This window comes from Oncorhynchus masou, chromosome 19 (genome assembly GCF_036934945.1).
Source record: "Oncorhynchus masou masou isolate Uvic2021 chromosome 19, UVic_Omas_1.1, whole genome shotgun sequence".
NCBI lineage: Eukaryota > Metazoa > Chordata > Actinopteri > Salmoniformes > Salmonidae > Oncorhynchus > Oncorhynchus masou.
Window position 1 is genome coordinate 9,066,226 of NC_088230.1, and position 26,664 is coordinate 9,092,889.

The 26,664-nt window shown below is 41.9% G+C and overlaps 2 protein-coding genes and 1 non-coding gene across 3 annotated transcripts; 2 read left to right on the forward strand and 1 right to left on the reverse strand.

The window, feature by feature from the left end:
• Nucleotides 1–827: 827 nt before the first annotated feature.
• LOC135505769 (integrator complex subunit 9-like) lies at nucleotides 828–10,266 on the forward strand. The gene is given in 17 exon segments (XM_064924894.1): nucleotides 828–927; nucleotides 1,275–1,402; nucleotides 1,860–1,920; nucleotides 2,016–2,078; nucleotides 2,222–2,361; nucleotides 2,645–2,731; nucleotides 4,672–4,792; nucleotides 4,888–5,134; nucleotides 5,327–5,507; nucleotides 5,743–5,803; nucleotides 5,995–6,166; nucleotides 6,422–6,546; nucleotides 6,745–6,912; nucleotides 8,676–8,774; nucleotides 8,917–8,944; nucleotides 8,947–9,053; nucleotides 9,770–10,266. Coding segments are annotated over 17 exon segments (1,974 nt in total). The 5' UTR covers nucleotides 828–918; the 3' UTR covers nucleotides 9,947–10,266.
• A 2,425-nt stretch (nucleotides 10,267–12,691) lies between these two features.
• On the reverse strand, nucleotides 12,692–22,670 carry LOC135505770 (glutaredoxin-related protein 5, mitochondrial-like). The gene is made up of 2 exons (XM_064924895.1): nucleotides 22,225–22,670; nucleotides 12,692–15,243 (listed from the first exon to the last, which is right to left on the reverse strand). Exons 1-2 carry the CDS (start codon nucleotides 22,532–22,534, stop codon nucleotides 15,071–15,073), a joined length of 483 nt encoding a protein of 160 aa, XP_064780967.1. The 5' UTR covers nucleotides 22,535–22,670; the 3' UTR covers nucleotides 12,692–15,070.
• A 526-nt stretch (nucleotides 22,671–23,196) lies between these two features.
• On the forward strand, nucleotides 23,197–23,483 carry LOC135506297 (small Cajal body-specific RNA 13). The gene has a single exon (XR_010450380.1). It is a non-coding gene; the product is annotated as a small Cajal body-specific RNA 13 (non-coding RNA).
• Nucleotides 23,484–26,664: the final 3,181 nt, after the last annotated feature.

The window sequence follows — 26,664 nt, forward strand, 5'->3', positions numbered from 1 at the left end:
CACTTTTTAAATATAAAACGATTTAAACATTTTTTTTGCAAAGGCTAAAGTCTACAAATCCTAGTCTATTCTTTTCGTAACATATTTTAGTTTTGGATACAGAATATTGTATTGAGATCAAATGTTTCATTGATGAGAAAATTTGCAGAATTTCGTCCAAATTCATCTCGTTCCATATTGTACAACTGGCCGCCATCTCCCTACCATATTTGGTAGTGAGTGGAAACGCCAAGCGGATGCTTCACATTTTACATCCAGTGAAATATCTGTCTCGTTGTTCTATCTGTTATTAAGTGGTCCACCGACTGACGTATATAGTTGTTTAGTTTAGTGTTAGCATTTCCTATCTACAGACTGACAGCTACAGGGCACGGTCTTTGGCGTCTCTCTATGCATGGTTTATATGTAGTAATATGTGTGTAGGTAGGCAATCTGTTTGAGATTATTTGCGTCCCATCATGGAATTAATGTAATGTTAGCTAACTAATTTCGCGTGTATCCAAAGATTATGGATATACTGTCAAGATACATATCTCTCCCCTAACAATAGGAGTTATTGACCACAAAGCGGCACGGCGGGCTGTTTAGCTTCCGCCTGTTATTTCTTTGGATTGGTGGATACATCCCATTATTGTAATCAATTTTTGAATATTGAATAAGGATTGGAGACGTCAACCGTCTGTATTCAATGTAGAGATGCTACGCTACGAGCCTCATACATGAATATGCATAGCCACTCTCTCCCAATAGTGTTCAGGTCAAGGATGAACTCTTTCATGCAAGGACACTTGGTACTCCACAACTGTAGGGGGTGGTAAATTCAACAAGTTATGTTTGCAACAAAGCGGTAGTCCAAAAGTAAGAATTGTCCACAATGCTGTAGATAGACTTGATTTGTCTACATTATACTCGATAAAGATGAAATTGGTGAGTTGATCCAACATGAGGAGAATTTACCATGAACATACACTATCTTTTGTATGCTAATGCAGTTGATATGGCTTCTTGGCTAGGCTAGCTGGTTAGCCAAATACCGGTAGCTCTTTTTGTTTGCCATGACTAGCATGTTAACGTTACCTTGCTAACAGTTAACGAACTGCAATTAGTTATCACACATTTGCACGTTTTTGAACACTGACAAGCCAGCAACCAATTATTGACAAGACCGTTTTTCTGTTGCATTTGCTATGCAAGTTGCTATTGTTGTTGTTCTAGCTAACTTCGCTATCATGCCTGTTGAGAGATAACATGTGTGTAGCATCTCTTTCTTTCAGTACTGTCTGTCAGGTCACCCCACCCTGCCTTGCAATGTCCTCAAATTCAAATCCACCACCATCATGTTGGACTGTGGGCTGGACACGACCTCTGTCCTGCAGTTTCTACCACTGCCTCTGGTGCACAGGTGAGACTAAAGTGATGGTCACAACACAGGAGGCTGGTGGCACCTTCATTTGGGAGAATGGGCTTGTGCTAATGGCTGGAGCGGAATAAGTGGAATGGTATCAAATACATAACATCAAACACATGGTCCCTATTCATGTCTATTCCCTACGTTCCGGACATTATTATGAACCGTCCTCTCAGCAGCAGCATGTGGTTCACAAGAGTGCTGCTGTACATTGGCCACAAAGCAGTTAGCATTGGGGTGGTCTCGTGTTGCACACCTTGAAAACCACATTGTTGTCATGACTCCCATTTATGAAAGCCTGGTTCTCAACAAGGCTAGCATTGAGGCTACAACAACCCCCCCCCCAAAAAATAATCCCTTAGGTTAACATTACAAAGACATTTACCATTAAGACATATTCCCCCCTACATCTGCCATGCCATGATGATCGAGTACCCTCTCTCTTTTCCAGCCCAAGGCTTTCCAAGCTCCCTGGATGGGTGTCTAAAGATGGCACAATAAACCTTGAGAAGGTATGAGGTCACATTTTGTTTCATGTCTATTTCATCTACTATGGATTTATTCATAATTTGAGTTGACCAACATTCCTCCACACGTTTACCTTCAGGAGCTGAAAGAGTGTGCAGGTCGCATCTTTGTAGACTCACAGCCAGAGTTCTGTCTCCCTGAGGTAATGTAAACCTGGATATAATTCAGACCTTGAACCTGTAAATACAATTATCCTGGGCACTTCATAATTCACTGTGGGTAACATCATCCCATGTTAATGTGGTAGTCTTACTTATCGTGTCTTTGTCCATCTTCCTCACTCAGAAAGAGCTGCTGGACCTGTCCACCATAGACGTCATCCTGATCTCCAACTACCATTGTATGATGGCCCTGCCTTACATCACTGAGCATACAGGCTTCACTGGGACTGTGTATGCCACAGAACCAACGCTGCAGATCGGCAGGTAGGGAGGGTGACTGCCGTGACTAGAATCATCTGTCACATTCTAGAATTGGCAGCAATTACAGAAAAATGGCAAATCACATTCTAGAATCACTAGGATCGGCAACACAGGGAATGTAAAGACTTGTTGGCAACATTGGAGAAAAATGTAGTGATTCTAGAATGTGATTCTAGCAATTCACTTTTTAGAATCACATTCTAGAATCATTAGAATAGAAACATTCCAGAAAAAATGTCAAGGGGATCTTGAATATCACCAGCTGATTCTACCCATCTGCCCTCAGACTTCTGATGGAGGAGCTGGTTAACTTCATGGAGAGAGTTCCCAAGGCCCAGTCTGCTACCTGCTGGAAGTATAAGGAAATACAAAGGTATGGCTTGGTGACAGGCCTGACCAAGGCCCTCCATGTATTAGTTTAGGATATGTCAATTTATGATAAACATGTAATTCACAAATTGAGGGCACACTATATTCATGACAAAAAAACTTCATATAGAGCAGGGGTATTCAACCGGGGGTCTGACAAGTAATCATGATTACTTGACAAGTAATTACATAATCTTCACAGCCCTAGTTAGGTGTGCTCGCTGAAGGTGAAGCACAATTCTAGATTTCTTGAATACTCTCATTATTTATTACTATTATTCTATTTGCTCTAGCGCTTAACCATTTAAAATGTGCATAAATTACCATGGGTTGGAATGAGAAGCATAGAAACACAGTGGTAGCTATTCAAAATGCTCCTACTCCTTAGCCAATTAAGCTACAAGATCAACTTTAAAACGTTCAGGCTATCCTAACTTAAAATTCTTATAAACTTTGATCAACTATAATAATATACATTTGCATTAATTGGGATAAAATAACTCACCAACAGTAAAGCGAAAACTCACCAGAAGCAGGCAGAGTGAGGCAGGTGGAAAAGACGGGACAGGCAGAGTATTGACTGTATGCTAGTGTAACAGTTTTGCTTCCTTCCCTCTCCTCGCTCCAACCTTAGCTCAAACCAGGAACCCTCTGAACACATCAACAACTGCCTCCCACGAAGCATCGTTACCTATCGCTCCACAAAAGCCCTGCGGCAGAGCAAGGGAAACAACTACTTCAAGGTCTCAGAGCAAGTGACGTCACCGATTGAAACGCTAATAGCGCGCACCCCGCTAACTAGCTAGCCATTTCACACCGGTTACACTCACACCCCTTTTGACCACCTCCTTTTCCACAGCAACCAGTGATCCGGGTCAACAGCATCAATGTAACAGTATTGCTTCCGCCCCTACCTGGGCTCAAACCAGGGACCCTCTGCACACATAGACAACAGTCACCCTTGAAGCATCGTTACACATCACTCCACAAAAGCCGTGGCTTTTGCAGAGCAAGGGGAAACAACTACTTTAAGGTCTCAGAGCAAGTGACGTCACCGATTGAAACGCTATTAGCACGCACCGCTAACTAGCTAGCCATTTCACACCGATTACACGAGCAGGATAGGCCAATTCTTCAATCATCTTTGCCGGTAGCAATGTTTCCAATGTTTCCTTAAGTGGAGGAATTGGTTTAATTTAGCATGTATGGTAAAGCCTCAAGCCTTAGCTACCTCTTCCAATTCAAATGAGCTTGAAAGATGTGAATAATGACCTTTTATGTGTTGTGTGATACAGCGCCATCGTTAAAACGCAAAAATAGAGAAGCCTTCTAATTGAGCGAGGTGTCAAAGCGGACAACACTCCAGCCCGTCTTCAGTTGAGTCATTATAATTCAAAACAATGCATTCTAAAATAAATGACATGCTTGCATTTGATGAGGTTAGCCATTCAATTTTAAACCGTTCAAGCTACAGACACCAAACCAACTTTCACATGTTCAGGCAATCCTATCCAATCAATTAGCCAGTCAGTCAGTCAATACATTTCTCCGTCAAACTACTTTTCCAGCTATAACCAGTCCCTAACACCAGTCCCTGTCTGTAGATTTCACATTGCCATCTCTTTCTTGTAATTAAGCAGTCACTACTACTACTGCAACTTATTTCAATATCATAAATACGTTGTTTTTTTTTAAAGCTAGCAAGCACACACATTTTCTTCAGGAAATGTACTTCTCCAGTTTGGAGTTACCTTTCTAGCTAACAGGCTATGTTAGAGTTTACATTTCTTCTAATTATAATGTGGGGAGGTCAAAATAATGAAACTATCTACCAAATCTATTCATTTTAAAATGTTGATTACTTGTCCTTATTTGCTAAGATGATGGGGGTCCCTGGGCAAGAAAAGATGAAAGACCCTTGATATAGAGACTGAATGTGTTTAGGCTGCTCCCTGGCCCGCTGAAGGATGCTGTTGAAGTGTCGACTTGGAAGAGATGCTACAGTATGCAGGATGTCAACTCTGCTCTCAGCAAGGTGCAGCTCGTGGGCTACTCGCAGAAAGTGGTAAGAGATCCGTCTTGTGCACTATAATTCAAACACACACACACTAATTCACCTAATAACTTAATTAAGCTAACTTTTATAATTTCTCTCTCCAGGAGCTGTTTGGTGCCGTGCAGGTCACACCCCTGAGCTCTGGTTACTCATTGGGTAGCTCTAACTGGATCATCCAATCACATTATGAGAAGGTTTCGTATGTCTCTGGCTCCTCCCTCCTCACCACACATCCACAGCCCATGGATCAGAGCTCCCTAAAGAACAGTGACGTTCTGATTCTGACGGGCCTCACACAGATGCCAACCGCCAACCCAGATGGCATGCTAGGGGACTTCTGCAGTAACCTAGGTATGTGGTGTCCTGTTCCCAAATCTGTTTGTACTGTCTTGCCAACTCCTATGGTCATTGGCTTTCATCAGTGTCCATTGCTCCATCAACAGTGCAATTACCTAATATTTGCTTTTAGACCGGTACACAGAAAGCTAACTACAGGTTGACCTATGACGTTGTGTCGGACCAAACTGTCTGTTGTGCTTGTAGCCATGACGATCCGTGCGGGTGGCAACGTGCTGGTGCCATGCTATTCCTCGGGGGTGATCTATGATCTCCTGGAGTGTCTTTACCAGTTCATAGAGAACGCCAATCTAGGCTCCACCCCCTTCTACTTCATCTCGCCCGTCGCCAACAGCTCTCTGGAGTTCTCACAGATCTTCGCAGAGTGGTGAGTTCCAGAGCCATAGAATTCCAATTCTTCTAGCACATTCTTTCTATGACCAGTGCTTTTTGAGCTGTCTGTAGATTTCACTTTGCCATCTCTTTCTTGTAATTATTATTATTAAAAAAAAAAAAATCTTAATAAGACAAACCTATAAAAAAGGTTAACCTGGGTTAAACAAAAAATGACTGTTGGTAGCAAACTTGCCCCAAACTTTCCCCTCTCCCTACACATCCAACAGGCTTTGTCACAATAAGCAGTCTAAGGTCTACCTTCCAGAACCTCCTTTCCCTCACGCTGAGGTAAGGCTCTGTCTTTAAATTCATTCGTTTTAAAGAGAGTTGCTGCCATATGAAATTACATTGCACCGTGCATTTCATTTGCATCTTTGACTTACTCAATCTATCATAACTTTATACATTTTAACCAAAATGTTCTTTATAATTTAGTTGTATGTTGGCCTATCTCTGACACTTGTCTATATATGTTTCAGCTGATTCAGACGAACAAGTTGAAGCACTACCCCAGTATCCATGGCGACTTCAGCAGTGAGTTCCGACAACCGTGTGTGGTGTTCACCGGACACCCATCTCTTCGCTTCGGGGACGTGGTGCACTTCATGGAACTGTGGGGCAAATCCAGCCTCAACACTATAATCTTCACTGGTGAGTACAACTGTACCAGAACATGGAAAGTTGCCAGCCATGGTACCGTGTCCCTAATCTTGTGCTAGCTAGATAGTCTGTCACAAGAGACTTGACCTGCCCTTAAAGCTTTGTGGTCTATAAGAAATATAATTAGTAGACAATATAAAACAAAACGCCAGATTCCATGGTCCCAAGGCGCCTTTCGTCACGGTCTTTGCCTAAAATATGTGGTCTAATAAATGAACTGTTGAAATGGTTCTCTTACTCCCATAGAACCAGACTTCTCCTACCTGGATGCGTTAGCCCCGTACCAGCCCCTAGCCATGAAGTGTGTGTACTGCCCCATTGACACTCGGCTCAACTTCCACCAGGTCTCCAAGCTGCTCAAGGAGGTCCAGGTACTCAATGCACTCAATATGTGGAACTTTTTTATTTATTTTTTAAGTGACTGAATCTATGTTGAGTTCAAAATGAAAGTGAAGAGATACTGAGTTTGTTCAAATCAACCACAATTATACATGTATAATGTAATGTTCCTTTTTTTCACCTTGGACGCATTCTTCCTCTACCTTTTTGCACATAACCTCCCCTCCCAGCCTCTCCATGTGGTGTGTCCAGAGCAGTACACCCAGCCCCCACCAGCCCAGTCCCACCGCTCAGACTTGATGCTGGAGCTGCAGCCCCCACCCATGCCCTATCGCCGCTGCTCTGTGCTGGGCCTACCCTTCAGACGCCGCTGGGAACGCATCCAGCTGCTGCCAGAGGTAGGCCCTGTTGCAACACACTTGTCTGACGTTTCTATACTCCTAAGTCTCGTTCATCACACTGCTGTTTTGAAGAAGCCTGGAAATCAGGGCTAGCTACAGTGGGGCAAAAAAGTATTTAGTCAGCCACCAATTGTACAAGTTCTCCCACTTAAAAAAGATGAGAGAGGCCTGTAATTTTCATCATAGGTACACTTCAACTATGACAGACAAAATGAGAAAAAAAATCCCCAAAATCACATTGTAGGATTTTTAATGAGTTTATTTGCAAATTATTGTGGAAAATTAGTATTTGGTCACCTACAAACAAGCAAGATTTCTGGCTCTCACAGACCTGTAACTTCTTCTTTAAGAGGCTCCTCTGTCCTCCACTCATTACCTGTATTAATGGCACCTGTTTGAACTTGTTATCAGTATAAAAGACACCTGTCCACAACCTCAAACAGTCACACTCCAAACTCCACTATGGCCAAGACCAAAGAGCTGTCAATGGACACCAGAAACAAAATTGTAGACCTGCACCAGGCTGGGAAGACTGAATCTGCAATAGGTAAGCAGCTTGGTTTGAAGAAATCAACTGTGGGAGCAATTATTAGGAAATGGAAGACGTACAAGACCACTGATAATCTCCCTTGATCTGGGGCTCCACGCAAGATCTCACCCCGTGGGGTCAAAATGATCACAAGAACAGTGAGCAAAAATCCCAGAACCACACGGGGGGATCTAGTGAATGACCTGCAGAGAGCTGGGACCAAAGTAACAAAGCCTACCATCAGTAACACACTACGCCGCCAGGGACTCAAATCCTGCAGTGCCAGATGTGTCGCCCTGCTTAAGCCAGTACATGTCCAGGCCCGTCTGAAGTTTGCTAGAGAGCATTTGGATGATCCAGAAGAAGATTGGGAGAATGTCATATGGTCAGATGAAACCAAAATATAACTTTTTGGTAAAAACTCAACTCGTCGTGTTTGGAGGACAAAGAATGCTGAGTTGCACCCAAAGAACACCATACCTACAGTGATGCATGGGGGTAGAAACATCATGCTTTGGGGCTGTTTTTCTGCAAAGGGACCAGGATGACTGTAAAGGAAAGAATGAATGGGGCCATGTATCGTGAGATTTTGAGTGAAAACCTCCTTCCATCAGCAAGGGCATTGAAGATGAAACGTGGCTGGGTCTTTCAGCATGACAATGATCCCAAACACAACGCACGGGCAACGAAGGAGTGGCTTCATAAGAAGTATTTCAATGTCCTGGAGTGGCCTAGCCAGTCTCCAGATCTCAACCCCATAAAAAATCTTTGGAGGAAGTTGAAAGTCCGTGTTGCCCAGCAACAGCCCCAAAACATCACTGCTCTAGAGGAGACCTGCATGGAGGAATGGTCCAAAATACCAGCAACAGTGTGTGAAAACCTTGTGAAGACATACAGAAAACGTTTGACCTCTGTCATTGCCAACAAAGGGTGTATAACAAAGTATAATAATAAAGTATTGGGAAACTTTTGTTATTGACCAAATACTTATTTTCCACCATAATTTTTTCTAATTTCGTCTGTCATAGTTGAAGTCTACCTATGATGAAAATTACAGGCCTCTCTCATCTTTTTAAGTGGGAGAACTTGCACAATTGGTGGCTGACTAAATACTGTTTTGCCCCACTGTATATATAAACCTCTTCTGGCCAAAAGTAGTGTGCACTATATGGAACATTAGGGTGTTGTTTAGGTTTTTTTCTAACAGTCTCTAAACCCCTACCCCCTGTAGCTGGCCAAATCCCTAGTGCCCTCTGAGATCAAACCTGGCATCTCTGTAGCAACTGTGTCCGCAGTTCTGCAGTCCAAGGATAACAAGCATACGTTGCAGGTCAGTGTGAGTGTAGGTTTTGTGTGTGTGTGTGCGTAATTATGTGTTGAAAAAGTGAATTGCCCAGAAAGGAAAATTCATTAGTATCAGCAGCAAAGCTGTGATGTATATACCACTAACTATCTTGTCTGTGTGCTACCAGCCAGTCCCCAAGCCCCCTCCGCTGCCCCCAGTAAGAAGAGGAAGCGTGTAGTAGAGGAGCCCCCAGAAGTGCTGGCCCCCAAACCCCTGCTCAGTGGAGCTGTACCCCTGGAAGCCTTCTTAGCCATGCTACACAAGGTGAGAACAGGGGAGAACGACTGCCCCCTCTTATTGAAGCCATGGAGGTTAAAGGCCAACCGCAGTACTACAGTCATTGCTTGTAGGAAACAAGGCCCCCCATTATAGTGAATGGAAAAATGGCAATCTTTGTGTAAATAAAGACATTTTTCAAAGACATTCACGGTACCAGTAGTTGCTTCTAATACACCAGATGTATGTCCTTGAACTGATTATTTTAGAATCGAACACAGAGGTTATAAGGATAATATAGTTGCTAATGGCAGCCTGCAGTACCCTGGTCGGACTTCAACTTGAGTTACTCAATGAGGGGGCAGCACTGAGCAAGCCTGCAACATCACTTCCTGGAATAGCTCAAACTGCGCATGTTATTTCTGCTATGAGATGCCATCTTAACCGACTTAATTTGGCTTCAATGCGCTATTGAGTCTAAACATAAGAATAAATAATGTCACATGATCAGTGGATGTGTCCATTTATTTTGGGTGAGTGGGACACCTTCAAAGCATTGGACACTGATTACATATGTGTATGCCTTTCCCCTATTCCTTTGGCATAAGCATATCTGAAGAGACAGAGTTCATGTAAACAGTATGGTGATAGCTCTCCCTCTAAGCTACCAATTGGCTCAGGAGAGCTTCTGCCTTGCACTTCGGTGTCTTCATATATGCACCCATTTAGGCTCAGCAGTCTTCTTCCTTTCTCTTCCTTCCCAGCACGGTATCACGGAGGTCAAGGTAGAGGAGACCGCAGACGGCCACATTCTGCACCTGCAGGCCGAGGACACCCTGATCCAGCTGGAGGAGGACGGGACACACATTGTGTGTGACGACAACGAGCCACTCCGTACCGCTCTCAGGGACCTGGTGCTGCGCTTCCTCATGAAACTCTGACCTTTCCCCCGGCTTCAACGGCACCGATTTTCCTCAATGTGCGCGTTTGAGTGTTACATTGCAGTTGGCAACTGCAGACGGACTGTTCTGAAAATCTGGCATTCTAAATGGCTACTTATTATAATTGGTAGATCAGTCCATCTAGTCACGAACTGCCATGTAGTCAATCTCAAACATGCACTTTCTCTACTGCAATAGCTGGAAGTGGCTTCCTCGGCTTGTCTACTCTGTTCAGCTGGTGATGTCATTGTTGTTTGTTTTGTATGTAAGCAGGTAGTACTTTTATAAATAGTCTTGTAATAAACTACATTAAGGAAAAAGTAACTTTTATTGATTCAAAAGAATCATCCCACACACAAAAAAATGTCCAGGACCAATATTAGAATCAGTTCTGAAGGGTCCTGTATTCACTAGCAAATACACTTTCATTTGAGTCTTTTCAGGGTAAAGTAACAAACAGTGAGAAGTCAATTGTCCTCTCTCCACCAAGGAAGAAGTGAAAATTCCTCCGGATTCCACAGGAGGATGTGACAGTGCTTTACAGACGCCATTTTGTAGAATTCCATAATTGCAGTTCCTCAATACTATCACTTGGAGGTCATGAAAACCAGATTGATCATGCTGATAGAGTACAATGCTAGAATAGGCTCCATTTAGTCAAAGTACATCACTGCCAAATGCTTTAAGAGAGGACAGCTCAACCCTCCATTATGCATTAGATTTCACAATTTACAGGGAAAATAATTGTTATAGCTTAAACTCTCGTGACATGACCAAGTCCACATTTCTTCAGTGAAGGGGTCTGTAGCCAGGTTTTGGCTCGGGACTGGAGCAAGGCCAATTGGAACAGAAGAGTTAGTTTATTTTAGTTGTCATGATTTTGATGTTCCCCTAACAGGACTGAGCTGATAAGCCCCAGTGTGGAAACAAACTATAGAACCAGCTTTTAGGTTACAAAATAAGGTTGAAGTCAGAAGTTTACATAAACCTTAGCCAAATACATTTTAAACTCAGTTTTTCACAATTCCTGACATTTAATCCTAGTACAATTCTCTGTCTTAGGGCAGTTAGGATCACCACTTTATTTTAATGTGAAATGTCAGAATAATAGTAATTTATTTCAGTGTTTATTTCTTTCATCACATTCCCAGTGGGTCAGAAGTTTGCATACACTCAATTAGTATTTGGTAGCATTGCCTTTAAATTGTTTAATTTGGGTCAGACATTTCAGGTAGCCTTCCACAATAAGTTGGGTGAAATTTGGCCATTCCTCCTACAGAGCTGGTGTAACTGAGTCAGGTTTGTAGCCCTCCTTGCTCGCACAAGTTTTTTCAGTTTTGCACACAAATGTTCTATGGGATTGAGGTCAGGGTTTTGTGATGGCCACTCCAATACCTTGACTTTGTTGTACTTAAGCCAGCCATTTTGCCACAACTTTGGAAGTATGCTTGGGGTCATTGTCCATTTGGAAGACCCATTTGCAACCAAGCTTTAACTTCCTGACATCTTGAGATGTTGCTTCAATATATCCACATAATTGTCCTTCCTCATGATGCCATCTATGTTGTGAAGTGCACCAGTCCCTCCTGCAGCAAAGCACCCCCACAACATGATGCTGCCACCCCCGTGCTTCACAGTTGGGATGGTGTTCTTCTGCTTGCAAGCCTCTCCCTTTTTCCTCCAAACATAATGATGGTGATTATGGCCAAACAGTTATATTTTTGTTTCATCAGACCAGAGGACATTTCTCCAGAAAGTATGATCTTTGTCCCCATGTGCAGTTGCAAACCATACTTTCAGGTTATGTTAATATAGAATTTGTTTTACTGTGGATATACTTTTGTACCTGTTTTCTCCAGCATCTTCACAAGGTCCTTTGCTGTTGTTCTGGGATTGATTTGCACTTTTCGCACCAAAGTACGTTCATCTCTAGGAGACAAAACGCGTCTCCTTCCTGAGCGGTATGACTGCTGCATTTTCCCATGGTGTTAATACTTGCGTACTATTGTTTGTACAGATGAACGCGGTACCTTCAGGTGTTTGGAAATTGCTCCCAAATTGCTCCCACGGATGAACCAGACTTCTGGAGGTCTACAATCTTTTTTCTGAGGTTGTTTTGATTTTCCCATGATGTCAAGCAAAGAGGCAGAGTTTGAAGGTAGGTCTTGAAATACATCCACAGGTATACAGTTGACTCAAATGTCAATTTGCCTATCAGAAGCTTCTAAAGCCATTACATAATCTTCTGGAATTTTCCAAGCTGTTAAAAGGCAGTCAACTTAGTTTATGTAAACTTCTGACCCACTGGAATTGTGATAGTGAATTATACGTGAAATAATCTGTCTAAACAAGTGTTGGAAAAATGACTTGTCATGCACAAAGTAGATGTCCTAACCGACTTGCCAAAACTCGTTTGTTGACAAGAAATTTGTGGAGTGGTTGAAAAACCGAGTTTTAATGACTCCAACCTAAGTGTATGTAAACTTCCGACTTCAACTGTATACTGAGAGAGCAGGTGGAGGTATAGGCCATATCGTCTCAAGTATTTCCCTTAGGCTAGATCATGTTACAGGCAGGGCACAGAGATCCCTAAAGCAACAACCAGCACCTCTGGCAACAAAATGATAAGCAATTGTTTCAAGAGCAGTAGACATGTAAACCAACTTCAAAATACTTCACCCATAGCCTGAAAAGCATCTGAGAGTGCAACATAATCCAAATCAGGAATTTCCAGGACACTGCCCATGTGTTGTAAAATATTTAATTGATCAAATACATATATCCTTTAAATGTAAAATATATTAAATACACAGTGTACTACATGAGCATTAGATAATACATGTATGTAAGCAGCAGGTGAAAATGTATTGATTGTCATGAAGTAGGGCCCTGTTTTGAATACATTAAAAAGTGTAACCTCCCGTACTTCCTTCCTTGACATGACTACTGAGTTGACAAATTAGACAAGACAAAAAGCAAGGTACCCATCACATTACTTTCCCCTTCTCTAATTAAATACCGCTAAGTGAACATCTTGAGGAAGAAAGAAAAGTGGATTATTGCGTTTGAGCGGACCTACAAATGCTTCAGTGAAAATAAGCGTGAGATACTACATTTGAAAACTTAACATATACAGTGCCTTCAGAAAGTATTCATACCTCTCGACTTATTCCAAATTTTGTTACAGCCCGAATTCAAAATGGATTCGTTTTTCCCCCTTTAACCATCTACATACAATACCCCATAATGACAAAGTGAAAACATGTTTTTAGAAAATGTATTGAATATGAAATACAGAAATCTCATTTACACAAGTATTCACACCAGAGTCAATACATCTTAGTATCATCTTTCCACACCTGGATTGGTCAATAATTGCACATTAATCTTTTTAAAATTCTTCCAGCTCTGTCAAGTTGGTTGTTGATCATTACTAGAAAGCCATGTTCAAGTCTTGCCATAGATTTTCAAGCCTATTTAAGTCAAAACTGTAAATAGGCCACACAGGAACATTCAATGTGATCTTGGTAAGCAAATCCAGTGTATATTTGGCCTCGTGTTTTAGGGTACTGTCCTGCTGAAAGATACATTTGCCTCCCAGTGTCTGTTGGAAAGCAGACTAAAAAAGATTTTACTCTCAAATTTGGCATGTGTTTAGCTCTACTGTTTATTTTTTTACCTTAAAACTCCCTCGTCCTTGACAAGCATACCCATAACATGATGCAGAGACCACCATGCTTGAAAATATGAAGAGTGGTACTCAGTGATTTGTTGTGCTTGCCCAAAACATAACATTTTGTATTCAGGATATTTCCTGACCAGTTATTGAAGTTTTACTTTAGTGCCTTATTGCAAACAGGATGCATGTTTTGGAATATTTGTATTCGGTACAGGCTTCCTTTTCACCATGGCATTTAGGCTAGTATTGTGGAGTAACAACAATGTTGTTGATCCATCCTCAGTAGCGGAGTTAGGAAGGACCCTGTATCTTTGTAGTGACTGGGAGTATTGATATACCATCCAACATGTAATTAATAACTTCACCATGCTCAAAGGAATATTCAATGTCTGTGTTAACATTTTTTTTACCCATCATAGGTACCATTCTTTGCAGGGCATTGGAAAACTTCCCTTGCCATTGTGGTTGAATCTGTGTTTGAAATTCACTGCTCGACTGAGGGACCTTACAGATAATTGTGTTCGAAGTACAGAGATGAGGTCGTCATTCAAAGATCATGTTAAACACTATTATTACACACAGTGAGTCAATGCAACCAAAGAAATGTTTTACTCCTGAATGTATTTAGGCTTACCATGAAGGGGTTGAATACATTTCAGCTTTTTATTTTGTAAAAATGTCTAAAAACATAATTCCACTTTGACATTATGGGTTATTGTGTGTAATCCAGTGACACAAAATCTTAATTTAATCCATTTTAAATTCAGTCGGTAAAAACTAAATGTAGAAAAGGTCGAGGGGTGTGGATACTTTCTGAAGGCACTGTACAGGCAGTGGGTTTTGGAGGTATCATATGGGTGTTGGTTTGACATCTCATATCCTAGTCACCTGAGGGCAGTTTGTTCTTCAGCAGGTTCTATAGTATCACACACACCTTCTTATAGGGCTTGTGGAAGGGACACTGGGGCTCAGCCACCACTTCAAATGCCCAATCCCCAATCAACCCTTAGCCCCTATCCCCCTAGGCTCTTGTGTAGATCTGAAATTACTGGACATGTAGCTTAGTGTTTACGAGCGTTGGGCCAGTAACCGAAAGGTTGCTTGTTTGAATCCCCGATTCAACTTGGTGAAAAATCTGTCTGTGCCCTTGAGCAAGGCTCTTCACTCTAAATGCTTCTGTAAGTCGCTGTGGATAAGAGTGTCTGCTAAATGACTAAAATGTATGTAACAACATTCGAGTAGCTCTACCTTGCCAATGTCTTTGGAGAACTTTCACAATGTGGCTTACAAGGTGGAGCGTCCCCTATATGGCTTACAAGTATATCTAACCAATTTTCTCAGATCTACACAAGTGCAGGGTTAACGGGCCTAAAAGTCAACCAGAGACTGGGCAATACAGTCAACCTCTAGCTTTCTCTGGACTGGACATCGACCGACGGGTTTGTCTACTTGGATTCCTTTTCGGCGTCCACCAGTGCAGAGCGGATCCCCAGCTTCTGGAGCTCCTCTACCAGGTCTCCGTTCTGGTGCATCTGTAGGAAGATGTCACAGCCGCCCACAAACTCGCCATTTAAGAAGATCTGTGGGATTGTGGGCCAGTTGGAGAAGTCCTTCACTCCTATAAGAGAGACACATAAGAGTTCACGTGTAACTATTACCAATATCCATCCAACACTTCCATTATGTTTAAAGTAGAGGTCGGCCTATTAATTAGGGCCGATTTTCAAGTTTTCATAACAAATCTGGATTTTTGGACACTGATTATGGCCTATTACATTGCACTCCACGAGGAGACTGCGTGGCAGGCTGACCACCTGTTACGCGAATGCAGCAAGGAGCCAAGGTAAGTTGCTAGCTAGCATTAAACTTATCTTATTAAAAACAATCAATCTTCACAAAATCACAAGTTAACTACACATGGTTGATGATATTACTAGTTTAACTAGCTTGTCCTGCGTTGCAATAATCAATGCGGCGCCTGTTAATTTATCATCGAATTACAGCCTACTTCGCCAAACGGGTGATGATTTAACACGCACATTCGCGAAAAAAGCACCGTCGTTGGACCAATGTACCTAACCATAAACATCAATGCCTTTCTTAAAATCTAGTATTCTTTTAAACCTGCATATTTAGTTAAAAGAAATTCATGTTAGCAGGCAATATTATCTAGGGAACAAAGACCTTAATTAATTTGCCAGAATTTTACATAATTATGACATAACATTGAAAGTTGTGCAATGTAACATCAATATTCAGATTTATGGATGCCACCCGTTCGATAAAATACGGAATGGTTCCGTATTTCACTGAAAGAATAAATGTTTTGTTTTCGAAATGATAGGTCATTAATATGGTCAAATCTGGAAACTAAGGCTCATATTTATGTGTGTTTATTATATTATAATTAAGTCTATGATTAGATATTTGATAGAGCAGTCTGACTGAGCGGTGGTAGGCAGCAGCAGGCTCGTAGGCATTCATTCAAACAGCACTTTCCTGTGTTTGCCAGCAGCTCTTTGCAATGCTTAAAGCACAGCACTGTTTATGACTATCAACTCCTGAGATTAGGCTGGCAATACTATAGTGCCTATAAGAACATTCAAGTCAAAGGTTTATTTAATACAAATGCTATAGAGAGAAATAGTCCTATAATTCCTACAACCTAAAACTTCTTAACTGGGAATATGGAAGACATGTTAAAAGGAAGCACCAGCTTTCATATGTTCTCATGTTATGAGCAAGGAACTTAAATGTTAGCTTTTTTACATGGCACATATTCTACTTTCTTCTCCAACACTGTGTTTTTGCAATATTTAAAGCAAATTGAACATGTTTCATTATTTATTTGAGACTAAATCGATTTTTATTGATGTTTTATATTAAGTTCAAATAAAAGTGTTCATTCAGTATTGTTGTAATTGTCATTATTACAAATACTTATATACAAAAAAATTATAAAATTCAGGCAATTAATCGGCATCGGCTTTTTTTGGTCCTCCAACAATCGGTATCGGCTCTGAAAAATCAGAATCGGTCGACCTCTAGTTTAATGTTTAAATGTCACGTGCACAAGTACACCGAAATGCCTTTCTTTCTAAACCCAACAATGAAGTAATCAATAATACTAAAAATAACATAAAAAAGGTAGAACAAGAACACATGAGAAATAAAAATAAGAACACAAGAACCAAGTAAGCTATATACGGGGTCAGTTGTAAAACAATATTTACAATGTGCAGGGATACTGGAGCAAGAGGTAGATATTTGTAGGGGTGAGGTGACTAGGCATCAGGATATGAGAAACAGAGTAGCAGCCGCATATATGATGATTGTATGTGAGTGTGTGTGAGCGTGTGTCGAATCAGTATAAATGTGTGTGCATGTTGTGTTTGAGCAAATGGAGTGTGTGTCGTTGTGTCAGTGTAGAGTTCTGTGAGTATGCATAGAGACAGTGCAAAAAAAGTGTCAACTGCTTGTCTGTGTAGCCATTTTGATAGCTATTCAGCAGTCTTGTGACTTGGGGATAGAAGCTGTTCAGGAGCCAGTTGATGTTAGACTCGATGCACCGGTACCTCTTGCTGTGCGGAAGCAGAGAGAATTGTCTATTGGGTGGCTGGAGTCTAACGATTTCCCGGGCCTTCCTTTCACACCGCCAGTCCTAGATGGCAGGGAGCTTGGCCCCAGTGATGTCCTGGGCTGTCCACACCACCCTTTGTAGGGCCATGCGATTGAGGGTGGTGCTGTTGTCATGCGAAGCTGTGATGCAGCCAGTCAAGATGCTCTCAAATCCTTTGAGGATTTGAGGGCCCATTCCAAACCTTTCATGCCTTATTCACGATTGTGCACGTGTATGAACTCCTTGGTCTTACTGACGTTGAGGAAGAGGTTGTGGTTGATGTGTGCCATAATCAGCCTTTAAAGTACTTCATGATTACAGATGTCCGTGCTACAGGGTGGTAGTCATTGTGGCATGAAGCCTGAGTGTTCTTGGGAACAGGAATGATTGTGGTCAGTTTAAGACGTGGGGATTACAGAGATAAAGAGAGGTTGAAAATGACCGTAAATATGCCTGCCAGCTATTCTGCACATGCTCTGAGAACGCACCCTGGAATTACCGTCCAGCCCCGCGGCCTTGAGTGTTGATGTAACAGGGTTATATTGGTGATTCCCCTTGCCACTTTATTGTTAAGCCAATGGGTTTTTGGTTTTGTCTTGCCTTCACCTACTCAACATGGCATCTTATTGGCTGGTTTGTGTAGCTTGCTTACAAGGGAGGATGTTTCAGTTAGAATTTGTCCCAGTGAACAAGCACCAAAGCAGCGGTAAGTTGTTGGTTGCAAAGCACTGTACATCAAAAGTGATTTTTATACTCCCAAGTGATGATTTCAATGTACAATTTATATAAATATGTTTGTAAATGTTATTCGAACATCACACATAAGATGCAGCGTTTGTTGGAGAATATTTGTTGTGCATTTTGTTGTAAAGAATACCCGCTAATACTAGCTAGCAACTTACTGTGTCTGGTGGGGGGGGGGGTTCATATATTTTGTACAGTGCGTACGTGCAGAGTTGGATGGTGAGCCATGCATTTTGTGCTGTTCCCATCAGGTACATTGTTAAAGATATTATATTGTAATTGTATTATTTTGGTAACTACATCCCCAGTGAACATGCACCAAACCAGCGTGCGTAGGTGCAGAGTCGGATGGTGAGCCGTGCATTGCACAACGTGCAATTTTGTGCTGTTTCTATCAGAATAAATCTCCATGACTGGTGCTACAAGTTGGAGTTAGTGTCGATAATTGATTGTACACAACGCAAGAAGAGTACTGCTCCATTGACATGATTTAAGACCTTACTCACGACGGCCTCCGAGTGAGATCAGCCTCTAGGTTGGTGGAGGCCTTCATGCACATCACGGTGTTATTGTCGAAGCATGAATAACATGCATTCAGTTCGTCTGGTAGCGGTATCGCTGGGCAGATCACAGCTGGGTCTTTCTTTGTAATCCGTAATAGACTGTAGACCTGCCACATGCGTCAGAGCCTTTATTCCCAGATTGTCCTTTTACTTGTTTGATGACTCTGCGGAGGTCATAGCGGGACGCCTTGTATTTGTTCCGGTCCTCAGCCGTAGCCTCAGAGTTGTTGTCTGCGATAGTCCTGTGTGTGGTAGCCCTGTCCTTTATCTTAGCGACAGCCGGTGTTAATCCAGGGCTTTTGTGGGTAGAGTAACAGTGGACTTTGTCGCCCCTATTGGCGAAGGAGACCTGTTAATGGAAATTGGGAATCAAGCGTCTTAATGACGCAGAAATAAATTACTAGCAACAAGGAAGGCAGCCTGGCGGAAACGGATGTTCTGTTTGAATTAGATGATGTGTTGAGAGTAGATGACAGTGAGAAGAATTGGATTACACTGGTGAATGCAAACCGATTAATCGGAATGGACGATTAATTAGGGCCGATTTCAAGTTTTCATAACAATCGGAAATCTGTATTTTTGGGCGCCAATAATTTTTTATACCTTTATTTAACTAGGCAAGTCAGTTAAGAACACATTCTTAGTTTCAATGACGGCCTAGGAACGGTGGGTTAACTGCCTTGTTCAGGGGCAGAACGACAGATTTTCACCTTGTCAGCTCGGGTGATCCCATATTGCAACCTTACAATAAACTAGTCCAAACGCAATAACGACCTGCCTCTTTCGTTGCACTCCACAAGGAGACTGCCTGTTACGCGAATGCAGTAAGCCAAGGTAAGTTGCTAGCTAGCATTAAACTTATCTTATAAAAACAATCAATCATAACCACTAGTTAACTACACATGGTTGATGATATTACTAGATATTATCTAGCGTGTCCTGCGTTTCATATAATCTGACTGAGCATACAAGCATGGTAGGCAGAAGCAGTCTTGTAAATTCACATTCACATTCATTCAAACAGCACTTTCGTGCGTTTTGCCAGCAGCTCTTCGTTGTGGGTCAAGCACTGCGCTGTTTATGACTTCAAGCCTATCAACTCCCGAGATGAGGCTGGTGTAACCGAAGTGAAATGGCTAGCTAGTTAGCGCGCGCTAATAGCGTTTCAAACGTCATTCGCTCTGAGCCTTCTAGTAGTTGTTCCCCTTGCTCTGCATGGGTAACGCTGCTTCGATGGTGGCTGTTGTCGTTGTGTTGCTGGTTCGAGCCCAGGGAGGAGCGAGGAGAGGGACGGAAGCTATACTGTTACACTTGCAATACTAAAGTTCCGATAAGAATATCCAATAGTCAAAAGTTAATGAAATACAAATGGTATAGAGGGAAATAGTCCTATAATTCCTACAACCTAAAACTTCTTACCTTACCTTTGTTCTCATATTCTGAGCAAGGAACTGAAACGTTAGCTTTCTTACATAGCACATATTGCACTTTTACTTTCTTCTCCAACACTTTGTTTTTGCATTATTTAAAACAAATTGAACATGTTTCATTATTTACTTGAGGCTAAATTGATTTTATTGATGTATTATACTAAGTTAAAATAAGTGTTCATTCAGTATTGTTGTAATTGTCATTATTACAAATAAATAAAATAAAAACATTTGTCCGATTAATCGGTATCGGCTTTTTTGGGCCTCCAAAAATCTGTATCGGCGTTGAAAAATCATAACCTCCAGTGGAAACTAGTAAATCCAAACCTAGTTTTAATTTTTTTTAAATTGATATTATTACCTGGGAGATCCATTTGAAGTCACTATTAAAATTGTAGGTGTGTTGGATAAGGTGGCGTCGATGAGAATAACAAGAAGTGGGCTTATTTTTTTTGCATTTCTATGAAACAGAAGGAGCGCGTTTTGTGCATCAAGAAGATGTCGGATTGGAATGTATCCTGTGTGGCTCTTTGAATCAGGGCGCCTATTAAAGGTGTTTTGTCTGGGGTGGGGCTAGAAGTAAATGCAAAGTATATACGTGAAGAGTGGGATCAAGTTGTTGGTGCACAATGACTGACCCACATGGTAGACGGAGTGAGGAAGCCCACTTCATTCATTCCATTGTTTCTGCCTTATGTGTATTTGGGTTATATGAGATTCCCTGTGAGTGCCTTCGTGCCCAAACCCATGCAATGACAAATGTAAATGATTTGGTCATGTGTATGTAGACAGGAGGAATATTATATGCCAGCTGAGCCTAAATGCTGCAATTGTGGTGGTGAACATGCACCTGCATTTCTGAAGTGTCCTGTTAGGGTGAAGGAGACAGGTGGTAAGAATGAGGTCTGTCAAGAATGTCTCCTATCCGGAGGCATTGAAGTGAGTAGAAGAAAGGCATGAAGTTGAAGAAGTAATGGTAGTAAGAATAGAGACAAGATGGTTCCTGACATGTTGCATGTTACGATGGACTTTGCATTTGGTTATCAACTGCACAGCGCAAACAGAGGGGGAAACAGAGAAAACAGACATCATTGGAAGTGCGGCTGAGCGGTTTTGGGACTCAGGGACTTTGCTGCAGAGGCATTACAAGGAATCCTGTCGATGAATGCTCGGTCCTCACAGGCAGCTGGTGTAAGGATGTGATTTGAATGTGACTGAAGGAGTGGGATGGTTTCAATATCCCATACAGTAGGTGGTGGCAAAACACCAATAGGTGTAGTCTGCCATAAAACTTCAAAGAAGAAGTTAACCTCAGGGTGCAAGCTTTCCTATTTATTTATAGCCTTGTACAGTTTCTTAAGTGCCAGCTTGTCATATGTCATGCCCCGAGGTGGAATGTAAACAACAGTCATGATAACAGCTGAAAACTCCCTCGGTAGGTAGAAGGGTGGGCGTTTGACCATCAAGCATACCAAGATGGGTGAACAATGGGTCAAGACTTACCTTGCCGTTTCAATTACAACAAATGGTGTGTTGACTCGAGCGCAAACTCCTCCCCATGGGGTTTATCTTGTTTCAGAAAAGCAGAGAATATTGCAGTTACAAGAGTCCTGTTGGTGGCTAATCCGCGATCAGAGGTCATCCATGTTATTATCAAGTGATTGGCCAATAAAATGGAGGGAGGAGGTGGCCGGTTTTAACATCTTTAGGTTTATGTCCCAATTTCAGCAGTGCGCCGGTGTTGAAATATGAATCTACCACAACTAACACATTCATGTTGGAAGTAGGCATTTCCCTATGTTCAGGCTGCTACACAATATCTCTCCTAGACCCATTGAACAGCAGCAGCCATGGTAAACATGAAGAATACTATCCTAGTCACAGAAATTGCTACAAAAAGCCTAATAAAATGTCAGTGCATGAGTCGTCTTAACGTTGACATGAACCACGCCCTCTTTGTCCTGCTGCAGAACACAGATAAAACTGTGTGAACCTACTATTGCATTTTAAAAGGCGCACAACTACTTTTGGACAAGGTGATGTAGCATACATACTGCTAGCCACATCTATAGATTAGTCATTTTACTGAAACCATTTCTATTAAGAAGTTCAAATATATCAGGCGAGATAAAAATAAAAAATAAACACAAAAAACAAGTAGGCTAGTACTGTAGGATAGGAAGTAAAAAGTGACAGTAGCTATAGCTTACGTTATAGCTGTAACGGCAGCTAGCTGTACTGACCTTGTCTGAGATCCTGGTCATCCAACACGTTATATGCAGCATATTCATTCACACCATGCATCCTCAATATCTGAACCACGGCATTACTGAAGCCACACATCGGCTGGGCAGGCGTCCCTTTCATAAACACCACCACCTTGTCTTTTTTCACCATATCGCCAAGATCTTTCTGTAAGGGCGCCGAACACATGAGCCGGGCCGAAGACTTCAATGTTGGCAGCGACACATTTTGTCCATCAACTTGCCTCGGTAGATAAACCGACGAACTCAGCCGAAAACAGCGAACAGTTGACCGAATTAGGTTGTTCATGGTTTTCGTTAGACTTTAGCAAAATATTGTGTTGAATTACAGACAGACAGCAACACAGTTTAGCCAAAGACGGTACAAACTCTATTGGTTTTTTAGTTTAGTTCAGGCGCAAACATCCACCTCAATGTGCCAAGATGGAAGCAACTACATCTGAGCGTTGATTGGACAGCATAAATTCCGACACGTTTGCCATTGGTTCACGTAAACGGCAATAACAGTTGTTACACAAGTGTGGGTAAAGAAATAACTTAAGAAAACAATTTATTTAATAATACTTATTACTTAGATCATTTTTAAACAGAATCGTCTAACAATTTGTAATTCTTAAGCGTTTTAACGTAATATGTGAAAATAAGCTTCCGGTTATACGACGTCATTAGGGGCTTCCGCTTCCGGTAAAGCAGAACAATTTAAACGAAGATTGGAAAGGCCCAGTCAACACGGGTTTGTAAAATTTTATGAGGAGCGCTATACTAGTTGTAACGCTATGAAAACGGGGTTTTATATATGTTTTCACAACACAAGTTGATGAGAAAGTTTGGGGTTTGTTTGTGAGTACGTAGGTAGCTAGCTATAGGTAAGTATTGGGGCATATTCATCACGCCGATTCTGTTGCCAGAAATGTCTTAATCGGGGGGGTGAACATGCTAAAGATGCACAGTCATTTGCAACCTTGTGACAAACTCTTGCAATGACAATTGCTTGTGGCGAAACGAGGTTGCATAAATTAAAATAAGGAAGCTAAGGCGTGACTTCTGGAGGTTCAGGAGTTTCACGTGCGATGTTCCTTGGACAGATTCTCTACGGAGAACCCTGCTTTCCACGGCGGTGACGGAACCACATGTACCCTCACCTTTCTTGAAGCAGGAAGAAAAAGCCATTTGCGGTAACCAGACATTGTTTGCAAGGGGAAGATTTTCCTGTCATGCGCTGTCGAGTTGCCACATTCTATTACTAGTATCTGTAAAGTTGGGATCCAGTCTTTGGCCCTCACCAGCTGTTTGCTGACCCAGCTTTGGTATTCAATTACCTTTGTCATACTTACCCTCTCTCTCTCTCTCTCTCTGTGTGTAGATCATGGTTGGTGTCAGAGCGGTCTCTCCTGTCGTCCTTTAGAGATCCCTCACAGTGAAGCATGAGGATCAGAGTACAGCTGGACTGTGGAAGTCTATTTCTCCTACCCAGTCAACAGAAAACATCTCCACAAGTTCACACATCTATGGAGATGTTTTCACCTACTTCTGTAATCTGGATGAAGACACACACCACCTTCTGAAGCTGCTACCAGAGTATATGTCTGTACGTGTGGAACCTTTTCTTTTTCAACAGTTACCTTCTGAATTGACTTCAGATTACTTTTTTGCATGCATTTTCTGAGGGCTTCTGAAATTGTCAAGTGTAATTATATATGCAAAACCTGTGCAGCCACATACTGTAGTTTTATGTTCCTCAGCTGTTAATCCAGATCAGAACGGTTTCTGTTCAGATTGATGTTTGCTAATTTCCCTTGAGCCTTTTGCATTGTTTCTGATTAACATAAGTTTGAGATTAACAAACAAGAGGCAGGGTCTATATATCTGCATATAAACTCCACCATTTGTTTCTTGTATAGATAGTCTACTACAAGTTTGAATGCATGACCAAAGGTATGTGGACACATTCTCATCAAACAGCTTATTAGTCCCCTCCTTGCTGATTTAACAGCCTCAACTCTTCTAGGAAGGCTTTCCACTAGATGTAGAAACATTTCTACATGGACTTGCTTCCATTCAGACACGAGCATTTTTGAGGTCAGGCTCTGTTGGGCGGTTAGGCCTAGCTTGCCGCCAGCACTCTACTTCATACAAAGGTGTTCGACGAGGGTTACGGTAAGGGCTCTGCAGGCCAGTTAAGTTCTTCCACACCGATCTTGACAAACCATTTCTGTATGGGGGCGGCAGGGTAGCCTAGTGGTTAGAGCACTGGACTAGTAACTGAAAGGTTGCAAGTTCAAAACCCTGAGCTGACAAGGTACAAATCTGTCGCTCTGCCCCTGAACAGGCAGTTAACCCACTGTTCCTAGGCCGTCATTGAAAATAAGAATTTGTTCTTAACTGACTTGCTTAGTTAAAATACAAATAAATGGAGCTCGCCTTGTGAACAGGGGCATTGTTATTCTGAAACAGGAAAGGGTCTTCCCCAAACCAGAAAGTGGGAACCACAGAATTGTCCAGAATGTCAACCATTGTATGCAGTAGAGGTAAGATTTCCCTTCTAGAACGAAGGGGTCTAGCCCAAACATGTAAAACAACCCCAACCATTATTCCTCCTCCACCAACCTTTACAGTTGGCACTGTGCATTGGGGCTTGTGGTGTTTTCCTGGCATCTGCCAAATGCAGATTTGTCTGTTGGACTGACATGGTGATTCAGCACTCCAGAAAACGCGTTTCCCCTGCTCCAGAGTCCAATGGTGGCGAGCTTTACACCACTCCAGCTGAGTTTGGCATTGCGCATGGTGATCTTAGGCTTATGTGTGGCTGCTCGTCCATGGAAACCCATTTCAAGGAGCTCCCGTTGAACAGTTCTTCTGCAGATGTTGCGTCTAGAGGCAGTTTGGTAGTGAGTGTTGCAACCGAAGACAGACTATATAATTGTACGCGCTTGAGCTGTTGCTCCAAGACATTTTCACAATTTTACAATAACAGCACTTACAGTTGACTGGTGCAGCTCTTGCATGAACTGACTTGTTGGATCGGTGGCATTCTATGACGGTGCCATGTTGAAAGTAACAGCTTTTCAGTGAGGCTATTCCACTGGCTATGGAGATTGTTTTTTTTTACGAGCACACAGCCAGGCAAACACTTTTTTTACTTACCTGACAGCAACGGCTGTGGCTGAAATAGCCGACTCCACAAATTTGAAGGGGTGTCCACATACTTTGTGTGTGTATAGATAGATATTGTATACGACAGGATTGCATTACCAGGTTAATTGTGATTACGCCCTAGGAGGGATTATAATTCAGAGGAGTTCTAGTGTGTTCAGGTTAAATTATCTTTTTAACACAACTTTATTTTTTTTACTTGTGTGGAACTAAGTTATTTCACTACTTCGTGAGACATTGTTACAGCCTGAACAAATAATAGCAATGTAAAATGTGGATATTCTTCATGTTAGGGTCTGACATCTAAGCGTCCTGATGGCAAGGCAGACGAATGCAAATCTCTTTGAAACCGAAGAATCTATTGGCGAAATAAGTGGTCGCCAACTGAATGTGCTTCAAGCTAATTTGAATATTTAAAAGACCTTTCCTTGTTACCCAAATATTTTTCCTCAAACATTCTGTTTCCTATCACTCCTTGGCTTGATATCTATTTTTTTTATCAGATTGTGTTGAAGGGAGACAATCGCATTCAATAAAATCAAACTTAAAAAAAAAATTGAGCTTGTATTTTAATTGACTGTTATGGATATGCATTCACATTTGTCCTTATTTCATACTTATTGTGCATTGCACCATGACCTGTAGGGCTAGCCTGTCCTTTCCTACTCTTTGCACCCTTTACGGCACGGTAGTGTTCAAAACAGCCCATATGAAAACATTGCACGTTTTTATTTCAGTGTGAACTTTCTCTGCAGTGTCTGTGATAATGGCAAAAGAATGGCAAGGAAGCTATCCAGAAGACTTTCACCAGGCAGCTAAATATGCACTTGGACAGGGTTAGAGTTGAGGCACACCCTCAAACTACACTAACCAACTGTCTAGCCCACTTCAGTTGTCGTCCTGACATTTTATATTTGACATTGATGAGCTGAGTATTGTGTCACTCAGGACCACTATAGTGGAAAGAATTATCACATGTGGATCAACATTTTTTTTTCTCCCATTGTGCCCTTTATTTGGAGATGGACCTGTTCACAGACAGACAGGGTGGCAGGGTCCTTGTGGCTTTACTGGAGGAACTGGTAAGGATCCATCAGCCCTACTGTGTTGGTCTAATATTGGCCATGTTTCACTGGAGGTTTTTTGGTATAGGCCTACTGTACATTGTTTTGTTACAGTAGCCTATGTTGTGCGTTCCCCACAGTAAACAAATGGCCTATCCCTTATTTATTGTGCCAGGTTTGTGGTGGTGCGTGACTTTGGGCA

Coding starts and splice junctions, on each gene's coding strand:
- LOC135505770 (XM_064924895.1), bottom strand. CDS start 22,534: ATGAACAACCTAATTCGGTCAACTGTTCGCTGTTTTCGGCTGAGTTCG. Junction 15,244..22,224: donor TGACCAGGATCTCAGACAAG/GTCAGTACAGCT, acceptor TCTCTCTTATAG/GAGTGAAGGACTTCTCCAAC.